The following is a 20,720-nucleotide window of genomic DNA, read 5'->3' on the forward strand; positions in this document are numbered from 1 at the left end:
TGGTTTAAAAGCAATAGGCTAAAACAAAGGTTAAGATAGGGGGAAGGAGCTGAATGGCCAGGTTTGTTATTATCTACTTATTTCAGTAATGTAATATGCTTATTATTATGTGCTTTTCTGATCTCTGCACAGTGATAGATTTACTCCCCTTTTATTTGAGAATGAAATTAAATCACTGTGGCATGGCAAGAGAGTCAGAGATATACCAGTTCCCTTACTGTGTGGGAATGTCTAAATTTTCTTAGCTTCTCTGCAAACAAAAAAGGCAAAATAGAGCCAGTTTATTTATAAAACTGCACCAACAGTTCCTCATTTTATCACTTTTTAAAGTAGGTGACTAATGAGTTCTTCAGAATGTTTAAAATGGCCATTGCCTTGTTAAAACAGCAATTGTAATTTGGCCCTACAGGCCAAAGGTCTTGATAAAATGCCCATTAGTCACTGGAAGCTCACCCATCTATTTCACTGGATTTCAGACAAGGTACTGAAGTTTTAGCAAGATACTCAATTGAAGAAGGCAAAAGCTCATATGTAGCTTGAAATAGAGAAGATCACTGAAAATTTTATGTCTTGCAGCATGAGGTCAAACCTGTGTGATTCCTGACCAAAAACACTGGAATATTTAATAAATTGTCTTAAGTTGCTACCAAATACTCATTATATTTATTTGCTTGCATGACATTTTAAAATAGATATGTTGTTATTACATCATATCATGTTATATATTTCAACCTGAAACAAAATTTCGCCAGAGAAGGAAGGAAGAACCAGGTTTTTTCTCCAAATTTCTTCTCTAAAAGCGGTAAGAACTAAATGTAATTATGCAGCTTTACCATTTCAGGATGCTCTCTGAGGTACGCTGATCTGGAATTCCTCTTCAAATAGGTTTTCTTAAGAGATTAATGCTCTGAATAACGTTGGTGATTTACTTGTCTTTTTTTTTAATTCTTTAAGGCATTTATTTTCCTCTCTCGTGTCCCCAAGATTTTTTTCTTTTTTTTTTCCTGCATTTTTTATGGACCTCAGGACTTCTGTTTCCCCTGCTTTTCTTCACTTGTCCTGAGTGCCTTCCTTCCATCTCCTTGAGTCTCTCCTACCAGAGTCCTGCCCTACAGGCGTCTTAATCCTACAGCTTCTCTCTCAGTAACTATGAGAGTATCCTTTTCTGTTTGGTCCTCTGTATCCCTCTCTTTTCTGTTATGATACTTTCCCAGTGCTAATTTGCTTTAGGGGTCTCTCATTGTACTTTCAAACTGAAGAACCCCTGCAGAAGTGCTAGATGCATCTGCTGCAAATGAGTCCCCTCTTCCACCAGCTCTTGTCCTGAGCAACCCTGCTCTTGAGCTGCAGCAGGTCCCCCATGGAGCGATAAGACCACCGGTGGAGGTGCTGGTTGGTTGCACGCCTGCCTCGCAGGGAAGGCAGACTGCAGCTGGGCCAGAAAATGCAGAGACTGGAGGGACTAAAACTCATATAAGGTTTAGAGGAGTTTTCGGTTGAGTTTTGACCAGAGACAAAAGTTGCATCTAAAGTTGTGAAAAGCAGCTCTGTCATAAAAAGCCTTATAATTAAAGACCTATAAGTAAACCTGTAACTAAAGGTTTTAGAGGGATCTTATCAAGGACCTTACACAACTCCCATTTTTTTCACATTCATTTTGGATTATAAAGTATTTCTGCTGTATCTGCTTCATGCCCATTGCTCTGCTCTCTGGAGGGTCTTTTCTAGCACAGCTCCTCTTCTAATCTTCAGCACCTTCTAGAATTGCAGTCCCACTTTTTCCAGGAACATTTTGAATGGGTAGGCACTGTTTGCAAGCCGTAATTAAACTTTTACATATGCTAATGCAGCCTTCAACAATGGAGAAGAATAGAACTGAGTGTCTGTGCTATCTGCATTTTTTTTTATTATTTTTTTTAAATATGGCCTTTGTCAGACTCCCCCATGAAGCTGATTTATAGTCCAGCCAATATCACAGCTTTCCTTTCTCACCAGTTACCACCATGGTGTCCCTTATGTTGCAGTAACAGGCTGTTCTGCCACCCGGTACTCCTTATGTTAGATGCAGCTTTCTTCCCTTGCTTCAAGACAATGTCTATCAATGAATAAAATAATCCATGTCAGCCCTTTTGTTTTGTTACAGTTGACACTAGGTGCCTATAAACAACACAGCATCTTGTGACCCTTGCCCAGACCAGGCTGCTGATTCCAGTGAACCCATATTCTTGTTCAGGCAACAACTAGTGTAATCAGACAATATCTTGTATTTTCAAGACTATTCATAACATTTTAATTGTTCTTAAAAGCAACACTTGGTAAAACCAAGGACACAGTAATACCACTTCACTTCTTTAAAAATTAAATTTGTTATGTGTAAAACTGAGAATGGCTTTTCAAAATTTGTTTTTGAAAAATCTGTTTCTAGGATTTACAAACTTTTTTTGCAGCATATAATTATAGGAATATGGACAAATAAGTTCTTCTAATTCTTGTCCCTTCTTTCTCTCTCTTTTCCTGTCATTGCATTCAGATGATAGATATGATGTACTTTGTCATCATCATGTTGGTGGTTCTGATGAGTTTTGGTGTCGCAAGACAGGCTATTCTCTTCCCCAATGAGGAGCCTTCGTGGAAGCTGGCGAAAAACATTTTTTACATGCCTTATTGGATGATCTATGGGGAAGTGTTTGCAGACCAGATAGACCGTAAGCAAGTTTATGATTCTCATACTCCAGAGTCAGGTATCCAACTTTGATCAGATGATATCCTATTAGATCATGTGTGTGTGCTCAATAAATGGCTCAGGATAGAGGAACTCCTTCATCACAGAGATGAATGGTCACAAAAATATTTTTTCAGCTAATATTGGGGTATTGGTTTCAGGACATGCTTCTGGCATCACTTCACAGTTATTTAACCAGAAATCTGTAATGATAAATTATCTTGCATATAAAGAACATTTTAAGTGGTTCCCTTTTTCCAGTTGGGTAACAGGGATACCCTCCCAGGTATCCATCATGAGTTTGTTGGTATACCTGGGACACAAAAGAGTCACTTCTTTTTTTCTCATCCATTGGTTTGATTTTAGACCTAAATACTTTTTACCTAACTTCATACTAAGCATCAAGCCTAATAATACTGGGTTAGACCTTCCATTCCTACACTTCGTGAAGGTCTAACCCAATGTTTTATTTTCTCTGTTACCTACTCACTGCCACCACCTTTATGCTAAACCATGTGATTCAATTATTTGGGGACAGTAGATCCACTATTAGAATTTTGCTTTATTTATTTATTAGAAGGGAAGACTGTGCTTACGTCAGTGCAAATGGAACAAAAGCTAGTATTTCATATACTTTCTCCTCAGGATTCATTTGGCTGGTGATCAGGAAAATGCCCATTTTCTATTTAAATCAAACCTCCTGGTGCTACCTGGTGCATTACACCAAAGGAGAGGGTTGGTCATGCGAAATGATGCGGTAGATGAGCAAACTAAGAATCACAAACAATGTATCTTTAGCAAACACTGACATGCAACTGATGTTCATCGTTCCTACCTAAATACACGTAAGCCTTGGCAGCATTGATAAGTGAGTATCTTTTCTAGTGGCAGATGGCATCCATTAAAGCCCTGTTTAGGACATTCCTTTTTATCCTATGTAACACCTTAGGAAAGGGCAGTGTTTTCATAATATATCTTCTGCTTGTTCAGTATGGACCAAGTTTGAATGGAAAAATGGTGCTGATTTTTCCTGAGCTGGTTAAGATAATAAAGGTATCTATATTACCAATAATCCCCCAATTTAGCAGAGTTTCAGATGGACAGACGTATACATATCACATGACAAATATTTCAGCAGTTCATATTAATTTCTTCTTCCTGGTTAGCACAGAATCTTTACTGGGGATACAGATAAAACCTCTTTTTTATGTTTACTTCCCCACTTTGTTTTCAGAGGCATCATGGCATATAAGGAGGTAAACAAATATCTAAAATCACAAAGCTTCTCACCGAGTTTAGCTTTTTACCCCATTCCCTCATTTTTATCCTTTTTTATTTTCTTTTAAAAAATTCATTTCATTCCAAATGCATAATAGCTGGGGGTATTAACTTCATCTTGCTCCAAAAGCATAATAGAAGGATAAAGATTTATGCCATTAAACTATGACTTTCTTCTTACAAGCAGAATTCTGTCTGTCCCTCTACAAGAGGCCATTTATTGATATTGTACTAAGTAACCACCATAGTTCAATAAACATGGCAATTGGCTGAGTAAAATTTCTTGGTATTTTTTTTTAATGAAGAGCTGATTATAGTTTAGAACCCTGAAACCTGAGAAACTAAAGTGTCCTCAAATGAAGCATGGTTTTAAAGTATGAAAAGAGTGTGGCAGGTTCCATACCCTTGCATGAGAATTTAGGTATAGTCTTGTGTGTTATTCAGATACCCAACAGTTAGACCTTGCAAGAAGATGGAGCACAGCTGTTTCTGAGGCTTAGGGAAAACAAAATTCCTGATGGCTTCAACTCCAGCTATAAGCATACACATGTTGTTCTGTCTGTGTCAATGAAACTAGGAGTTGCGGCAAAAGCAGTCATGCCAAAATGAAAAGCAGCACCTAGTTCCTCCTTCCTGAGAGACAGATGATGCAGGGAATTAGAATCTGCCACTCTTTCAGCACAAAATATGTGCAGTATGTCATGTCTGTCTGAGGCTTGGCTGTCTCGAAAACGGTACCTCTGGAATAGGCTGAGAGTATGAGCAAACGGTTGGTGATGTTGTTATAGAATCAAAATGACCTGATTGGCACCCAAAAGGTTTTACTAGTATACTTACATTTTTTCACTATTTGGAAGTTTGTTGTCATACGTATTTTCCAAGTTGTTCTAAGCTAAATCAGCCACTGTATTCATGTTGGAGTACTACAGTGTTTGTACTTTCTCAAATAAGATAAACATGTTCTAAAATTGTTATGCTACATCTAAATTGCAACTGAATTTATAGCTTGGAGCAGAGTTTTTTATTACTATTATTTTAGCAAATCAAAAGGGTTTCTTTGTGGTTTTCTTTATATTTTTGCATTTAATATTGCTACATTATTTGCAAGTTTGGGATTCAGCAATATTGCTGATCTTGGAAGTTCATATGCATGTGAACTGGAGATTATCCTAGTGTCTGAGAAATGTACAAAAAAAGTATGTTACTCTAAAATTTCTAATTTACTTTTCTTTTTATTTTCTGTTGATTTGTGAAGCATGCCAGTGAGGCTTACCAGATACGATGTCTGGATTCGTGTCAGCAGCTGGCAGCCTGTTCATCCAGTGGGCCTACTCTGATTTTTATCTCAGCATACTACACTGTTAAAACACTAGCTAAATACCTCACTCTAAAATACTGCATGTCATATACATTTACATTTTTTACCCATAATTTCTGTTTTCATTTCATTTTTTAAATACATATGTTAACTGGTATGTGCATTAGTGCCCTGTTGGCATGTGATCTCATCTTCAACTCAAAAGTGGGGACAGAATTATATCCTCTCTTCTGGGAGTATGAATACACTATTCAGTGGTGTTCTTTATTATCAGTGATGTACAGAAATACTATATTCCTATACATTTCTGATTATTAACCGATTTTAAAAGGGGAGTTAGGGTAGGGGTGGAAAGCAGAGCAAATCTTTTAGAAATGTGTTCAAATTTTCAGATAAATTCAACAAAAGAGCAAAACTGGTCTCACAGCTGCATTAGCTGGGGGAGGAGGAAGGATCCAGGTCAGGGAAGCAATGACAGTGTATGCAACTCTCTCACTTTTAGGCTGCCTTTCCTAATCCAGCTGAACCCTGTGCTGCCCGATGGGATCCACGGGGCAGCAGCCAGCTGCTTAGGTGCTTTACTGAATGCCTGTCCGGCAGGAAATCCACACACTCTGTAAAGTCTCTCTCTCGGTTCACCTCACTTACTTTGGCACTATTGCAGGCAATTTTAGCCAAAAAATTCACAACACAGTTGGCACATACAAAACTTTGTTTTCACCTTACCAAGCTATCTGACCCTCCAGAATACTATGGCTACAGAAGTATGTAAGAAATACTGAGGAGGAAAGGATTAATCAGGGAGTGAGTTTGCTTAATAAAAAATGTAGATAGATGATGTGAGTGGCAACTTGAGAAAATGTCAGTCACCTATAGAAAACCAGCAGCAGACCTCACATTTTCCTATATTCAGAAGGCAAAACAACTGAGAGTGCTGTTAGCCAACGTGGGTTTGGGTTTTTTGGTTTGGGCTGTTTTTCATATTTGCCTGGTGTCTCACATGTCAGATTTGCATCTGGATTTTCTTTCCAGCTGACAGTATTTCAAGTGCCAACTGGAATCTGAAGATCAGTCTGAGTTGTGTTTGTTCCCCGTGCTTCCTCCCTTATTGGAAAAACCTACATAGTTTAAAAGAAAAAGATGAGGCCTCCTTCTCTTTCACTTGTGTTGGAGGAATGCCAAGTAACCAGAATGCAGTTGTTTCACAAGATGAGAGACTATTATACACAGGTTTTAACTATCCAATGAACTTAAGAAGAAAGTACAATTACTACAAAATATTTTTGAAAATTCTTTAAATTTCTTAGTCTGCTGGATTTATTTATATTTTAAAGTTCTTAAAGGTTTCTTTGTATAAATGAAAATTTTATAAAAAAGTCTATATGATCTTTGAGGTTTCATGCTTTTCATGTCTCTGTAGGAGCTTCCAGTAAGGGTTGTCATTTGCATAGATCATTCTGTAATTAGAACAGAGCAGCTTTGCACAAAACAGAATAAATCATACCTATGCTTTTCGTTTGCTTTTTTGTTTTGGTTTTGCATCTGTATTGCAGCTCTACAGCACAGACAATATTTTTAGCATTGTTAGACAAAGGCAGAGGATAAAATTTGTGCACAGCCTACACACCATTTTGAAAGTCTCTCTGTTCTGAGTTGCAGTAGCATTCCCCTTCCTAGTACTCCTCTGATGTTATATTTTGGGTTCCCTTTGGTTGGATATTTTTAATGTGGGAAGGAGGAGGAGGGAGAAAGCACTACAGGGAACAGGAAAAATACTATATATTATGATTAAAATACCAGCATTTGGAAAGACACTTCAAAATCATTTTTAATGTGGCTGAGGTCAAGAAACAACATGTAAGGTCATGATGTTGTAGTTAAAGCAACTTTTTTTGAAGTAATGAGACACTGTTCAATTCTCTGGATGTTTCTGCTGATGAACAGAGCAATGGTGTGAGATTCAGAGTTCCCAAAGTTCAGTATTTTCTCTGTCAGTGAAGAAGTGGACACCCTTAGGCAGCTCACTTAGTCTTTTTTCAGTATTTACCAACCTGGCAAGCTGGTACAGTTGCTTAGACATTTGATTTAAAAATTATAAAACGCTTTCACGTCATTTGAGTTCAGTGCCGATAAAAATTAGAAGGTGCCTATGGACTCATAAACAGGGTGATGAAAGTGCATTTAAAATGTCCAGACTTTAATACAAAAAAAAAAAAAAAAAAAAAAAAAAAAGAAGACGAGTTGCTTTGTTAGTTAATAGTTAAACTTACTGGTTTCCTTATTCTTTAGAATTGTGATCATATAAATCCACTCCACAGTTTCTTGTGATTTCTAACAAATCAACTTGTATTGTAAAAGTGGTATCCATTTTCACATGAGAATTTTTCATCAAAGGTAAAAAGCTATTTGATAACAAAGCAGTTCAGTTATGCACTTTCCTCTCTCCATTATTTCCCACAACTACTTTGGAAGGGTGCAGCTAGGGGAAAAGCCATGACATAGAAATTTGCAAGCATTGTTTCCCAAGCCCTCCACCCAATACACGATAAAAATGAGCAGTGCCAATGTCATGACAGTAATTACAGCAGGGAAACAAATTTTTCCCAAGACCTGCTGCCGCTTTAGGCGTGAAACACAGAGGTGTGGGTTACTGCTGTTTGCTTTGCAACTATTTCTTCACCAGGAAATAGGAAGTGTTAGGTATGTAACAGGAAAGGCTCATACAGGAAACTGTGAACGGAAGCCAGGAAGGAAAAATAAGCATAGGAGGAGATTGTGAAAAAGGAAACAAGAATCAAAAAATATGTACCTCCACAGATGGCAGGACACAATATCCGAAAGCTGAGTGAGGTTAATGTGTGTAATTGAAATTAAAACTCCAGCCATTTATTATTTTCTAAAGCCTGAGTTCAGAACATAATGACTGACCTTTATCTGATGGTCTGTAGGCATCAGACTGATTGGATTTTTCAGTTACCTGAAATAGGCACACAGCCTATACTAACAGAATTTGTTTCAACAAAACATTTCACCAGAATTACATACTCCATATTTTTCATTAAAGCAAGGCTGTAATGTAAAAAGATTAGTATGTTTTCATACGTTAAAATTGTGCCATGGAAAAGCTTATTATCACGTATGTTACTGCACGCATTACAAAAATTACTTCACTTCTCCAAGCATAATTAAAATGTTCAAACCGTGTTACACATGAAAAGCAGGTGCAGCTCCCCTGGGGACAAGGCACAGCACCCAGCGAGTGAAAGCTTTGGCTTTATGGGAAGCGCGGCCTCACCACGGCGGGAGCCCCGGGACTCTGACGCTGATCAGACGGGGACCCGGCGCAGCGGAGCCCCGCTCGGGAGCGAAGCTCAAGGGAAAGCACCGCAGGGGTGGATAGTAAAGCCTGCCCTGCTTAACGAACGGGTCACACGTACGCACCGTCCCGTTTCGCTCGTTAGCCAACCCGCCGATGTAACGCAGGCGCTGTTGTCCGAATGGCGAGATCCGCAGCTGGCCGTCACGCTGGTGCCCGTGCAGGGGTGTGTGCAGGCGGGGGGCAGCCGGCTACCCCAGCTGACCCCGACAAGGAGACGAGACGTGCCTGGCACTCTGCGTACGTGCATGAATGGGGAAAAATTGTCCCGGGTCACTGTAGCAAAGTCTTCTCGTGCCCTACAAACAGAATTCTAATTTCTTAAATGTAAACAAGTATCTTCATTATCTAAAAAGAATATCATTGCTACTTTTAGCCTCCTGACAGAGTCCTCTGTCTTCTTTCACAGAGAGAGAAATGTCTGTTTCTGGTTTCCTAGAAGTAATTATTTTAAACAAACAGTTTATTTAATAGTGGGGGGAAAAAATCCTTTAAAATTAATGTTATAGTCTAAAGATGGAAGAAGACGTTCAGTGATGTGCAGGGAACACAGGCTTCTGCATTTTGGACACACATCATACATTTTCTCGTGCAGTCAAAGATGTGAAGATTAAGTGGTGTCTTAGTTCTTCATAAAGTACAGCACGAGATTGGTATTCCCTTGTTATTTAAAAACTGTTCCCACAACAGAAGTTGCAAAACAGAAGAACTGCTGCAAACCTTCAGGACAAGCCGAACATCTATGCATGAATAGAATAAGCTGTGCAAACTTGTCTTTCTAGGAAGTCTTTTTTGGCCATCACTGTGTGGCATAAACCAACAGGGATGCAGTAATGGTATTCTGGATACTCTGTTTTAGGCAAATGAAGCTGGAGAGATAGTTTTTGTCTTGGTAGTTGTCAAAGCTGATTTTATTTTTTGATTTAATTATATTTTTTTAACAGAAAAAAAAAATAGGATAGTAGAATTGTAACCAGACTTTGGGGTTTTGATCTCATTGATCTAAGGTCTAAAATATGCTTTTTACCAATTTCTCTCATTGCTACAAAAGGCATTATTTCTTCTGTTCTTCAGCACACAAAGGGACAACAGGTTTCATCAACTGATAGAGTGATTGTTCTGTTACTGATGAAATCATGATGGGTTTCGGTACTGTGTTATGCTGGACTTTGTATGTCTGAATTAACATGTCCTAATTTCTGCTGGGTGAAGGCTGAGTGCACATAGCCCTGCACTCACAGCAGCTCACAGGTGGCATTTTGAAAGTCTAAATGAAACCACTGCTTGGAGCAGTGCAGGAAGCATGAAATCATCACTAACGTAAAACGATCTGCAAGGTGATGCTTTCTGAGAATTGTGTACTCTCAGCCTGTTCCAGTAATAAAATGTATTTTTGTAAGTAGGAAGGACTAGTGACACCACGGGTCCAGACACAACAGAGCTGCTTATAAAAGTAGTATGGCTTGAATTTGACTTTGCCATTTTTTCTTCCATGAGTTGAATATTTTGGGAGAATTCTTGTTTGAAGCTGATGTATCATATATTTTTCCATCCCATACGGCTATAGTTTTTCTGTATGTAATAGCCTAACAGCTACATGTAGTGCCCAAACCCAAGTACCCAAATTACACATAATGTTGTACGATTGCCAGTACAGCTACAATTGGATCCCATGCTCTGTGAACCAAACTCAGAGGACCTTTTTGAAAGGAAGTAAAAGTTGGTATTGGAAATCATGGATTTATTGACATAGAGCATTAGCAAACTTTGCTGTCCATGAAGGCAGTGGGAAACTCTTGTTGATGCCAGCAGGAACTGAGCCAGTGCCGAGCACTTTGAAAATTCCTCACTTGAACTTCTTTTTGATGGGGACAGGGGGAAACTCTCTGTAGTGCTACATAAAATTTTCTAAAATGGTTTGTATATGTAAGCTGCTTCTTCAATTATTTTATTGAAGAGCTGATTACATAGGTACTTAGGGCCTCTAGGACTGAGGCTAGAAAGACATAAAGTGAACCCACACTTGCAAATTAAGATCACCCACCACAGCACATGAAGGCATGTAAAATAAATAAGCAAGGAAAACTATTTCACAATGTTTTCTCTTCCATTGCTTCATTTCTACAACATTAATACTGAGAATGTTTTGGTTCGAAAGCATTTGGGGAAGAAACAGGTGGCAACTCGGCTGCCTACATGTCCCTTTACCTGGTACAGTAAAGACTTGATAATCTCCCCCACTGTTTCTAGGCATGCAGTCAAAAGTCCTTAATAGCAAGGAGTCATTATGAGTATGTCCCAGAGGAGCTCAGGACAGTGCAGTGCACAGCATGAAATATCTACCCTTTAATTTACTTTTGTGTACTTTTTTTTCCTTATGCTATTTATCACATCCCTCTCCATCAATCAAAAAAGACCAAGCTTTCACCATTAAAAAAGTAATACAAAAGCTTTTTTCCAGGATTAAACATTTTGATCATTTTATTTGCACAGCTACTAATCACTACCAGAGTACCATCATATTTTAGTTCTATGCAACTAGGCAGCTTACTCACACCAAGCATGTCTCCTGCAATTTCTGAGGGAAATATCTTGATATTCATGGCAAATAACACACAATAACAAAAACTGCAGCTTGTAAAATCTGTGATAGCAAGTGCAGACTTCTTGGGGGGAGCACCAGTGTGACTGTGATTTGGAAGATACTCCTTTGGCAGGCAGGCCTTTATAAATATTTAAATATTTCTGCAAAAAGCACTGAAAAAATAAGATTCATTCCTGTTTAGCATTTTTTTTTTTAAATTTTTGTTCCCAGCTCCTTGTGGTCAAAATGAAACCAGAGAAGATGGCAAAATAATCCAGCTACCTCCCTGCAAGACAGGAGCATGGATTGTTCCTGCCATCATGGCCTGTTACCTGTTGGTTGCAAACATCCTTTTGGTGAACCTCCTCATTGCTGTTTTCAAGTAAGTGACACATTGCAAAATATGGACTTGGGGAGGAATGGACATTATTCACAGCCTAAGGTGGCTGCTAAACTGAAGATTTTGGCTGAGACTCTTCAGAGGATGTGAGGGTGAAAGCTTGTCTCTAGAGAATGAGGGAAATGCCAATTTCTTCACATTGTCTTACTTCCAAGGACAGACACCCGATGGGAATCAGGGCAGAGAAGCAAAAAAATTTAAAGTTCAGTGATGGCATCATTCACTCCCAACATGGAAAACAAGAATAAAAATACTTTCCTGTCTCCTTGGGTTGTGGTAAGACTCAGTTGTTGTGTAGAGCAGACATACACAGGAGTAAGATACTTGGAAATGACTGATTGCCACTGCGTTTAGCTGAAGCACAAACTTACTCATTTGTTTTGTTCTTCCTCTTTTTGCAACAAGTAAACCTTTACCACCATTAGCAAAATGTGTCTAGTTAAACTGCTGTCATACCATCTTCAGCAACGTATCCAAAACCATTTCAATCTGATGTTATTTTCCTCTTCTTGCCTTCTAGCAATACATTTTTTGAAGTCAAATCCATATCCAACCAAGTGTGGAAGTTTCAAAGATACCAGCTAATCATGACATTTCACGAAAGACCCGTTCTCCCACCACCTCTGATCATTTTCAGCCATATGACTATGATATTCCAACACCTCTGCTGCAGATGGCGGAAGCATGAAAGCGACCCAGATGAGAGAGACTATGGATTAAGTAAGCCTTAGACAATTTACGGAGTGGGACTTTCCAATGCCTTTGGTAATATCTAGTGCTTGACATGAATGAAGGCTAAGTCCAGCATAATGATAACCTTTCTATCAGAGAACTACTTTTACCACAAAAATCTAACCTGAATCCGTTAGTTTTACCCGTATTGCCCAACCCTTAGTTCTCCTCCCAGTGTTAATTAGGCTATGTTTTTTCTGGTATTTTTGGGGGTTGTTCCCCCTTTTGTTCCTTCAAAGCAAAGGGGTTTGATCTGCTGTTGCTAGAGGTCTGTTATTGCTGGAATTCTTCTTACAGTCCATCACACTTCCAGATCTCAGTTTTATTTCTGCAAATAGAAAGAGAGCATTCCTATTTTTTGAGCAAATAGCACATACTTCCCTGCAACATATTTTTTGCCTGGATAAGCTGAGAGATGGTGAGAAGCAATTATTTTGTAGATACATGTTCTCTCCTTGACATTGACTCGAACTGGAGGGGTAGTTTATCCAGATGCTTTAATATGAAGTCCCATAAACATGATGGAAAAACTCAGATTATTTTGATAACAATTTCTCTCCTCTTCTCTATCTAGTTCTTCAAAGTAAAAGATCTCTACCTCCCTCAATGTATATGCCAGAGACAGGAAGCTAAGGGATGTACATCTCTTCCCAGCATCGGCCCATTCCACAGCCCACTTCTCTATGAGGAGGGAGCTGGAGCCATGTGGTAGCACTGGAGATGCAAGTGCAACCAGACTGCTCTCCTCCCACTCACATCACTCTGTCTGCCACAGCCCTTGCTGCTGCCTATGGATGTCAGCTCTTGCCATGTCAAATAGATCCTCTGTACTCTCAGCCTCCTTTCCTAACAGTCTGCTAATTTGATTATATTTGTGTTAGGTTACAGGTGGGTGTTCACTCTCACCATCTCTCCAGGACCTGACCAGCAGCTGTGTTTAGATCTCATGCAATAAAAACACATTCATGTTTGCTCAGCGTTTGCTAGCTTAAGTTTTTTCTGCCTCCAGAATCATATATAATTGAAGCCACTAATTTGGCAATTGGCTGCATCTATCTGCTTTCATACCAAAATGACAGATAAATCTGAAGCCCAATTTTGAATGTTTAGTCCATGAATTCCACAGTAGGAAGAATGTAGTTAATTTCACATGTTAATCTTTGCCAAATTTACTTTTTTCCCTTGTTTCCACAGAACTTTTCATAACTGAGGATGAATTGAAAAAAGTCCATGATTTTGAAGAGCAGTGCATAGAAGAATATTTTAGAGAGAAAGATGACAGATTCAATTCCTCCAATGATGAAAGAATCCGTGTCACTTCAGAAAGGTGCACTTTTTTGTTTGTTCTCTCATGAGTTGATCGGGAAATGTCTCTGTTGCCATTCTCACCCTTCCTTTCTTTTTCTTGAAAAGGGAAACATTTGAGGTATTTTTTAATAAGTCTTAACTAAAAAGTAAAGTAATAGAACATGGTATATTTCTTTTCTCAATTTTTCTTTTTTGCTTAAACAAATGTTCCTCGAAGTTTTGAAAACATGAATCTTTTAACCAGTTGTATTAAAACACAACTGACATAGTGAGAAGCACAAATTATTCTTGAATTTCAGTTCTTAAAGCAGAACTGTAGGTCACAAGTGGTCAGAACAGAATGTGAGAGCAAATAAGCATTCCTCAATGAAAACTACGACATTAGTACTGACCTGTTAGCCATTCAGATCAAAAGCAAGACTTGTTTCGGGATGACCTTGCTAGGTACACTAGTTTCATTGAGAGCAGCAGGTATCTTGTCATTCATTTAAAAGGAACTAGATGTTTGACATACAGCAGTGAAATGCACAGAGGACAAAGGTAATACATTAATTTAGTGGATGTTGCCAGTCTTCAAATTTATCAGTTCAAAAAATTCATAAATCTGTTCATGTGCTGTGGTGTTTATATGCTTTCATCACACAACAGCTGACCAACAGAGTTAAATTTTGAGGAGAGACTTTATTGTTTGATTCATAGCACTGTTGCCAATAAATATTTTAGGGCAATATCCTTTCAGATATTCATAAAACTTATGAACCACTGAATGCTCCATTCACTGTATAACTCCACTTTAACTTGGATAACAGGTCAGGTGAGCTGCCACTGTAATCGATTGCACTGACATAACACTCTTCTCTTTACACATAATCTTCTAGCCCTGCCCCTGATGCAGCTATGCCTAAAACATCTTTCCTGTAGGCAAGAAAATACACCTTTAATTTGGTTTTGAAATAAATCTATCCCAGAGCAGGATTAACAGATACAATATCATTTAACCATCTGCATTACTGAAAACAGCACCCCTTAAACACATATTTTAGAAAAGGATATTAAGAGGGGAAGTATGGGAAGGCATGGTAATGCTTCCTCAGAAAGAATGGTCAAGTAATCCAGGTCTCCTTGGTCTGGAAGAGACATATGAAGAATTAAATGATAGAAGTCTATATAATTATGAGTGCAAGGAGAGGGTGAGTAGAAAACAATTGTTTGCTGTCTCTCCCAGAACAAGATATAGCTGGGCAACAGATTAATCTAGCAGGATCCCAGGTTCAAAACAACAAAATTAGGTGAAGTTTTCATGCAGTCAGTAGTGGAATAGAGCAAATTCTTGAAAGCTAATGAGGTCTAAAAGAAGCTGATGATGTCAGTTAAAAGCCTACATGGGTTCAAATGGAGACTAGACAAGCTTATGGAAGAGAAATCCAGTAAGGACTGCTGAATACAAAGAGCAATATTGAGCCCGTGAAGTTTCTGAGCAGAAAATGTTTAGAGACTGAAGAATATAAGGAGGGGAAGAATTACATATGCTTCAGAGTAAGATAGTGGGCCAAACTGACCATAGTCCAACTGAGTACCTTGTTTTTCTTGTATTCTGATAGTCCAGAAGTCAGAGAACTAACTTGAAAGTCATAGATGTAAGTTTGAATCTCTTCAGGCATAGCTTTCCTTTTGGTGGCCAAGGAAAGAATAAGTATGTTTGAAGCTTCTGTAAATAATTAATCCAGCTGGAATCTCCCATACATTGGACAAGTGCTCTAAGTCCTTGAAAATTAATACATAACGGTCTACTTTTGCATTCTTGGCTGGCCCTGTTTTATAGGAAAGGAGCCCCTATGTCTATTTTAAGTTAACAGCTTAAAGCACCTCATTCCAGAATAGAGTTCATGGTTATGAATCCTAAATGAAGACAAACACCTGAGCCCCACAGAGAAATAGTTCTTTAAAAATCCATTTAGGCTAGCCAATAGTGCAGTGTGGAAACCAGCATGCCCCAGCTCTGTAAGGGAGACCCAGGTAGTGACCCTGTGGGGTACAGGGGCCACTCCGGGGCCCAAGCACACTACTGGGACTTGCAGCAATGAAATCCCAGGTGAATGCAGTTCTCATCTCATAATAGCTCTCTTCAATCCTTGACAAGCCAACTGTAATGCTATACCACACAGGGCAAGTGCAAATACTTCAAAGATCTGAGGAATACTTTAAAAACATTTGAGGAATTTGGGCTATCTAAGTATCTTAAATAACACATATTTTAAAAACAGGATGTCTAGGTCTGTCATTTTGCCTGCAATTATGGCCAGGGAGGTATCCCTTGAAGTGTCCTTAATCTAAACCATCAAACTTAATTTTTTTTTTTAACCTATGGAACATTCAAATATTTAAAATACACATTTGCACTTTATAGTTTCTATATAGAGACATCTTTGTACAGTTAACAAGACAAGATATAAAGTAAAGAAAACAGAGAAGATACCATATGTCCTGGTTTCAGCTAGGATAGGTTTCATTTTCTTCCCAGTAGCTGGTACAGCACTGTGTTTTGAATTTAGTGTGACAATAATGTTGATAACACACTGATGTTTTAATTGTTGCTAAGTAGCACTTATCCTAAGTTAAGGATTTTTCAGTTTCATGTGCTTGGTCAGCAAGGAGATGCACAAGAAGCTGGGAGGGAGTGCATCCAGGACAGCTAGCCCAGACTAGCCAAAGGGATGTCTAGTCATTAGCCTATATTAGTAGACCAAGCACAATACCTATATTATAGCCATCAGATATCAGCTTACTCACCCATCCAATTAACTCAGATTTACATGGTGTAAAATTGAACCAGAAACCCCTGAAAATGTGTGTGGAGTTCCCCCTGAAGACCTTCTGTTTGCAGGAAGCTGAGGATGCTGTTAGGGTCAAGGAGAAGGAAGGTCTGGGACAAGTCTGCTTGTGTGACATACCTGCTCCTGGACCTGGACCACTCACTGCTTTCCCTCTCCTCCACGTATCTGTGATATGCTCCCCTCTTTCTTGAACAGCTCCCACTTGCAGCTGGATTTATCAGAGTGCCCCAGGTCCTGCTTGGAGGAAGAACAGCTGCACACTGTAGGTGCAAAGCCCAGTAAGCCTGGAAGAGGGAGTAGGGGGCTAGTGCTGGTAGGGAAATGGGAGATGGGAACAGAGTCTTGGTTTGGGGCTCAGCCTAGGTGGGTCCCAGCAGCAGGTTAGGAGCTCAGGAAGACAAAATAAGTGATCCTGTTTCTTGCTGTATTGACCTGGTTGTAAATGAACAACTTCAGTGAACTGGTCAGTGGCTGTGCTGGTTCAGGACCACAGCGTCTTGCCTGACTCACCTACAACAAGCTGCAGTTTCTACTCTCTCCTTGGAGTCATCCACTCTGGCACCCCGTGGGACCTATCTTGGTTCAGCAATCACCTTGTAACAGACACCATAGAGGTGTCCAGATTCGATGTCACCACACAGAATCTATCCTTTACCTGAACCTTTCACACTCAGAAATTAAAAGCATGAAATCACACTTGGTGTTTGTCCTTCCCCGTCCCCAGGTACTAAGTAACTTGGAGAAGTAGTTCAATAGGTAGGATCTCACACAGGCACATGGAATCATCAGCAGGGTAGTGATACGCATCAGAGGAAGTGATTGACTAAGCGGAAAAATACAAAGGAGTACAAAACTGCAAGGTGTTTCCCTTAATTGCATTTATCAGGTTAGACAGATCTTGGTGAATCTCGTGGAGACCCATGAGGAAGGGAAAGTTGGACAAATTCACTTCATTGTAGCAGAAGAATCATAACTTTTCCTGCAGACCCTTCCTTTCTAATCACTGTGAAACTTTAAGTGGCACATTTTGACCAGCACAGACACATGCATAATATGATCAAAAAAAGACTGCACCGTTTTTCTTGATCTGGCATGAAGCCACTAAAACAATCTCTTCAGTAGGCATTTTTTCCATATAGACAGGTCTTGACTCTTTCAAACGCAATGCAAAACCTCTTGTTGACTCCAAAGGGAGCAGGGTCACATCCTAACGTTATTTAAAAAGAAGATAAGCTGGTTGGAGTAGGTATATGATGGTATCTTTGGTACTATATGGTGTCCATTACTACAGCACCTTAACACTTTATAGTCTGCAGTGCAATTACACTAACAGCATCTGTATGAATTAAGACATAGTTATTATCTTGTTTTCAGAGGTGGCAGGCTGAAGTGCACAGAGATAGATTTGGGTTGGTAGAAGGGCTGCTACTGAGCCTACCAGATACAGCCACACATGCAGAGCAAGAGTAGGAAAGGTCTGTGAATCCAGGCAGCATCTGTCTGTGGTCACAAATAGTTAAGTGGTCTTAGGCTCTAGTTGGGAACACAGTCAGGACAACCCAACAATCCTTAGCCTGCAGAAACCAGTGCACCTGGGAAAATTGTCTGGTCACTTGCATCAGCAATGCTTTATCACAAGATGTCAGGCAAAGTACCAATAGGCTGTTACAGGCTTGGGAACTGCTGTCTGTGTTTTATTTAAGTAAAACCATTCTACAGTCACCTATAACAAGCGGGGTGGATACCCCTGAAAGTGACTTTCAGTGTCTACAGTCTGCAGCAGTTGAAAATTATTTTGAAGTATAAATGATGCCTTAAGAATGGACATAAGTCTTCAAAGGGACTTGTGAACCTAATTCTAGCATTCAGTTAAGAGGTGTACTTCTGAAAAGAATGCCTTACTCCCATTAAATCATTACTTCAGTTAAATTACTGATGAACTGATGTGCAAAAAAATAAATATAACCAAAATAAATGACAGCAAAAACCATCATGTCCCAAACCATAATTAAAAGGCTCATCACAGATAATACAAAATCTTTGCCAGGTTCCCAGTTCTGACCTTTTATTTTTTTTCCTGGTTACTGAGTACTGTCTTCAGATGTTTGTTTCACTATTAGAAGTTTTTGAGCTTTAGCGAAACACACTTGATGCACATTTTACATGTAGCCTCCTCTTTTTCTGTTCTGTTAGGATGGCTTGGCACCTTCTCATATATTAGCTAAATCTTGCTGTAAGGAAAAGTACAGGTGTAATGGGGGCATCATACATGAATATTGTGGGATTTGCCAAAAGGTTTATGCTATATCCAATACACATGGGAAAAAAAATCAAAGAAAAACTCGGGCATTCTTATTTTGAAATAGTGTTTTAATTCAAAACAGTTCCTGAAGGAAATACAGCTCTAGCTGTCTATTCACTGAGTGCAGGATCATCCAACAATGTGGGAAAATAGAAAATTTCACTTATTAAAACATTTTAAGGACCAAAGTATGACAGTATTTCTGTAGAACATATCATCTTATGTCCACAGTGTTTGGTTGATGTGATTTTATCATGTTTCTAGTAGGATTACTCCCAGAGCATGGTGTTGTTCCATGTGATGAATAATTACAGAACTGAGAATATCACTAATTAAAAGAACAAATATTTGTTAAAAAATATGGGATTGGAAATATACAATATATATAATAAAAGGTGACTAAATACAGCTAATAACTTTGGATTTAGAAGATATAATCATCACTCAAACTTTCTTTTTGTGAATACAATTATATAGTCAGGGCTAATCCAGTGTAAACACATGTACATACTTCTCAGTTATCTATGCACATCTCTGATTACCCGTGGTTTCTTAACCCGGACTGCACTGTCCTTATCTTGTTGAGTTCCTATATAAATTTCCCACTACTATCAATGCAATCACATCTGTGATTACTTCCGTAGCAACCAACAGATCATTTAACTCAAAAATCTCTCTTCATCTTGGCCAGCAATACCACCAGTCTTACACTCTCTGCCTCTGGCAGTAGCTAATAGGTCATGTTCAGGGAAGGCAGAACAAATATATGAACATGCACCAGCAAGTTACGACTCTAGGTTCTTCTTGGGATGCATTAGTTATGCTCAGTAGTGGTGCATAGCCCTCACATGAATGCAGGATGCAAAACATCTCACTATGGGCAGTCCTACTCGTATTCCAGATACAAATATGTAACCAAGTGCAATAATTCAACTGGCTATATTTGTATTAAAAATTAGTTCACTTGTATACATCTCTTGAAACAAGCAAAAAAAAAGAAAAAAGAAAAAAACACAAAAAAACCAAACCAAAACAAACAAACAAAAAAAAACAATAACAAACAAACCAAACCCAAGACTATTCAGTTAGCTTCACAGAATGTTATAAATTCATTCCAGTTCTTGGGTGACTGTTACTGGAGTGAATGTTTTTTGTTGGTCATAATCTGAGCATTCTCAAGTAAAATCCAAGAAGTTTCACAATTTGTTCCATATGCCTGACAGCCCTAAAATTGTGATGCTATATCTGTTCATCATCTTGGAGCAGTTGTTACAGAATATGAATGTATGATGAGGCACTCAATTATTAGATGATAAATATTTCAAAAATATAATTGTTTTTATAAAATAACAGTTCAGGTAACTAATAACATGAGGGAAGATTCAACTGCTTTCCATATAAGCTACTCTCACTATGGAATTATATCCTGTGCTTGCAATAATATTAATCTGTTTTGTTGGAGAGCCTGGGAGAACTAGATGTTGGCTGGTGCCTAATGATAATAAGATGAGTAGAATGAGATTCTTTGAAACTATCAGTTCATTTCTTAGCACTGATTACTTGATCATTCATTTATTGGAGTCTGATGACAGCAATACAATTACTGCTTCACATTTGATTTGCTGCTCTTGTGCTTTCAAAACTCACAATCTTCAACAGAAAAAGCCCGTATTTCACGGGAATGTGAGACGTGATGTAGGGAGTGGTGTCACACTCCTCCCTCTCTTCTCTTGTGCGGGCAGGTTGCTGTTGCTCATCATCACAAAGTAGTCAGACTTCAGTGTTTCACCAGCTAAAGTTCTATGCATTAATTAACAAGACATTAATGCTGCCCGATACTCATTCATTGCTAAAATCTGGTTTCCC

The 20,720-nt window shown here is 38.8% G+C and overlaps 1 protein-coding gene across 6 annotated transcripts in view; it reads left to right on the forward strand.

Moving 5' to 3' along the window:
- The window catches only part of TRPM3 (transient receptor potential cation channel subfamily M member 3), a 288,168-nt gene that overhangs the window by 257,975 nt on the left and 9,473 nt on the right, over positions 1 to 20,720 (forward strand). For all 6 annotated transcript variants that reach the window (XR_004409582.2, XR_004409581.2, XM_033010188.2 and 3 more), the window contains 4 exons: positions 2,531 to 2,705; positions 11,510 to 11,660; positions 12,199 to 12,398; positions 13,605 to 13,737. Coding sequence is in view for 4 of the 6 variants with exons in the window: in XM_033010188.2 (XP_032866079.1) it covers positions 2,531 to 2,705; positions 11,510 to 11,660; positions 12,199 to 12,398; positions 13,605 to 13,737 (659 nt within the window). In the remaining 2 variants the exon portion in view is untranslated. The remainder of the gene's footprint in view (positions 1 to 2,530; positions 2,706 to 11,509; positions 11,661 to 12,198; positions 12,399 to 13,604; positions 13,738 to 20,720) is intronic.

The sequence above is a fragment of the Tyto alba genome, unplaced genomic scaffold, assembly GCF_018691265.1.
Source record: "Tyto alba isolate M040663 unplaced genomic scaffold, T.alba_DEE_v4.0 Super-Scaffold_13, whole genome shotgun sequence".
In the NCBI taxonomy this organism is placed as follows: domain Eukaryota; kingdom Metazoa; phylum Chordata; class Aves; order Strigiformes; family Tytonidae; genus Tyto; species Tyto alba.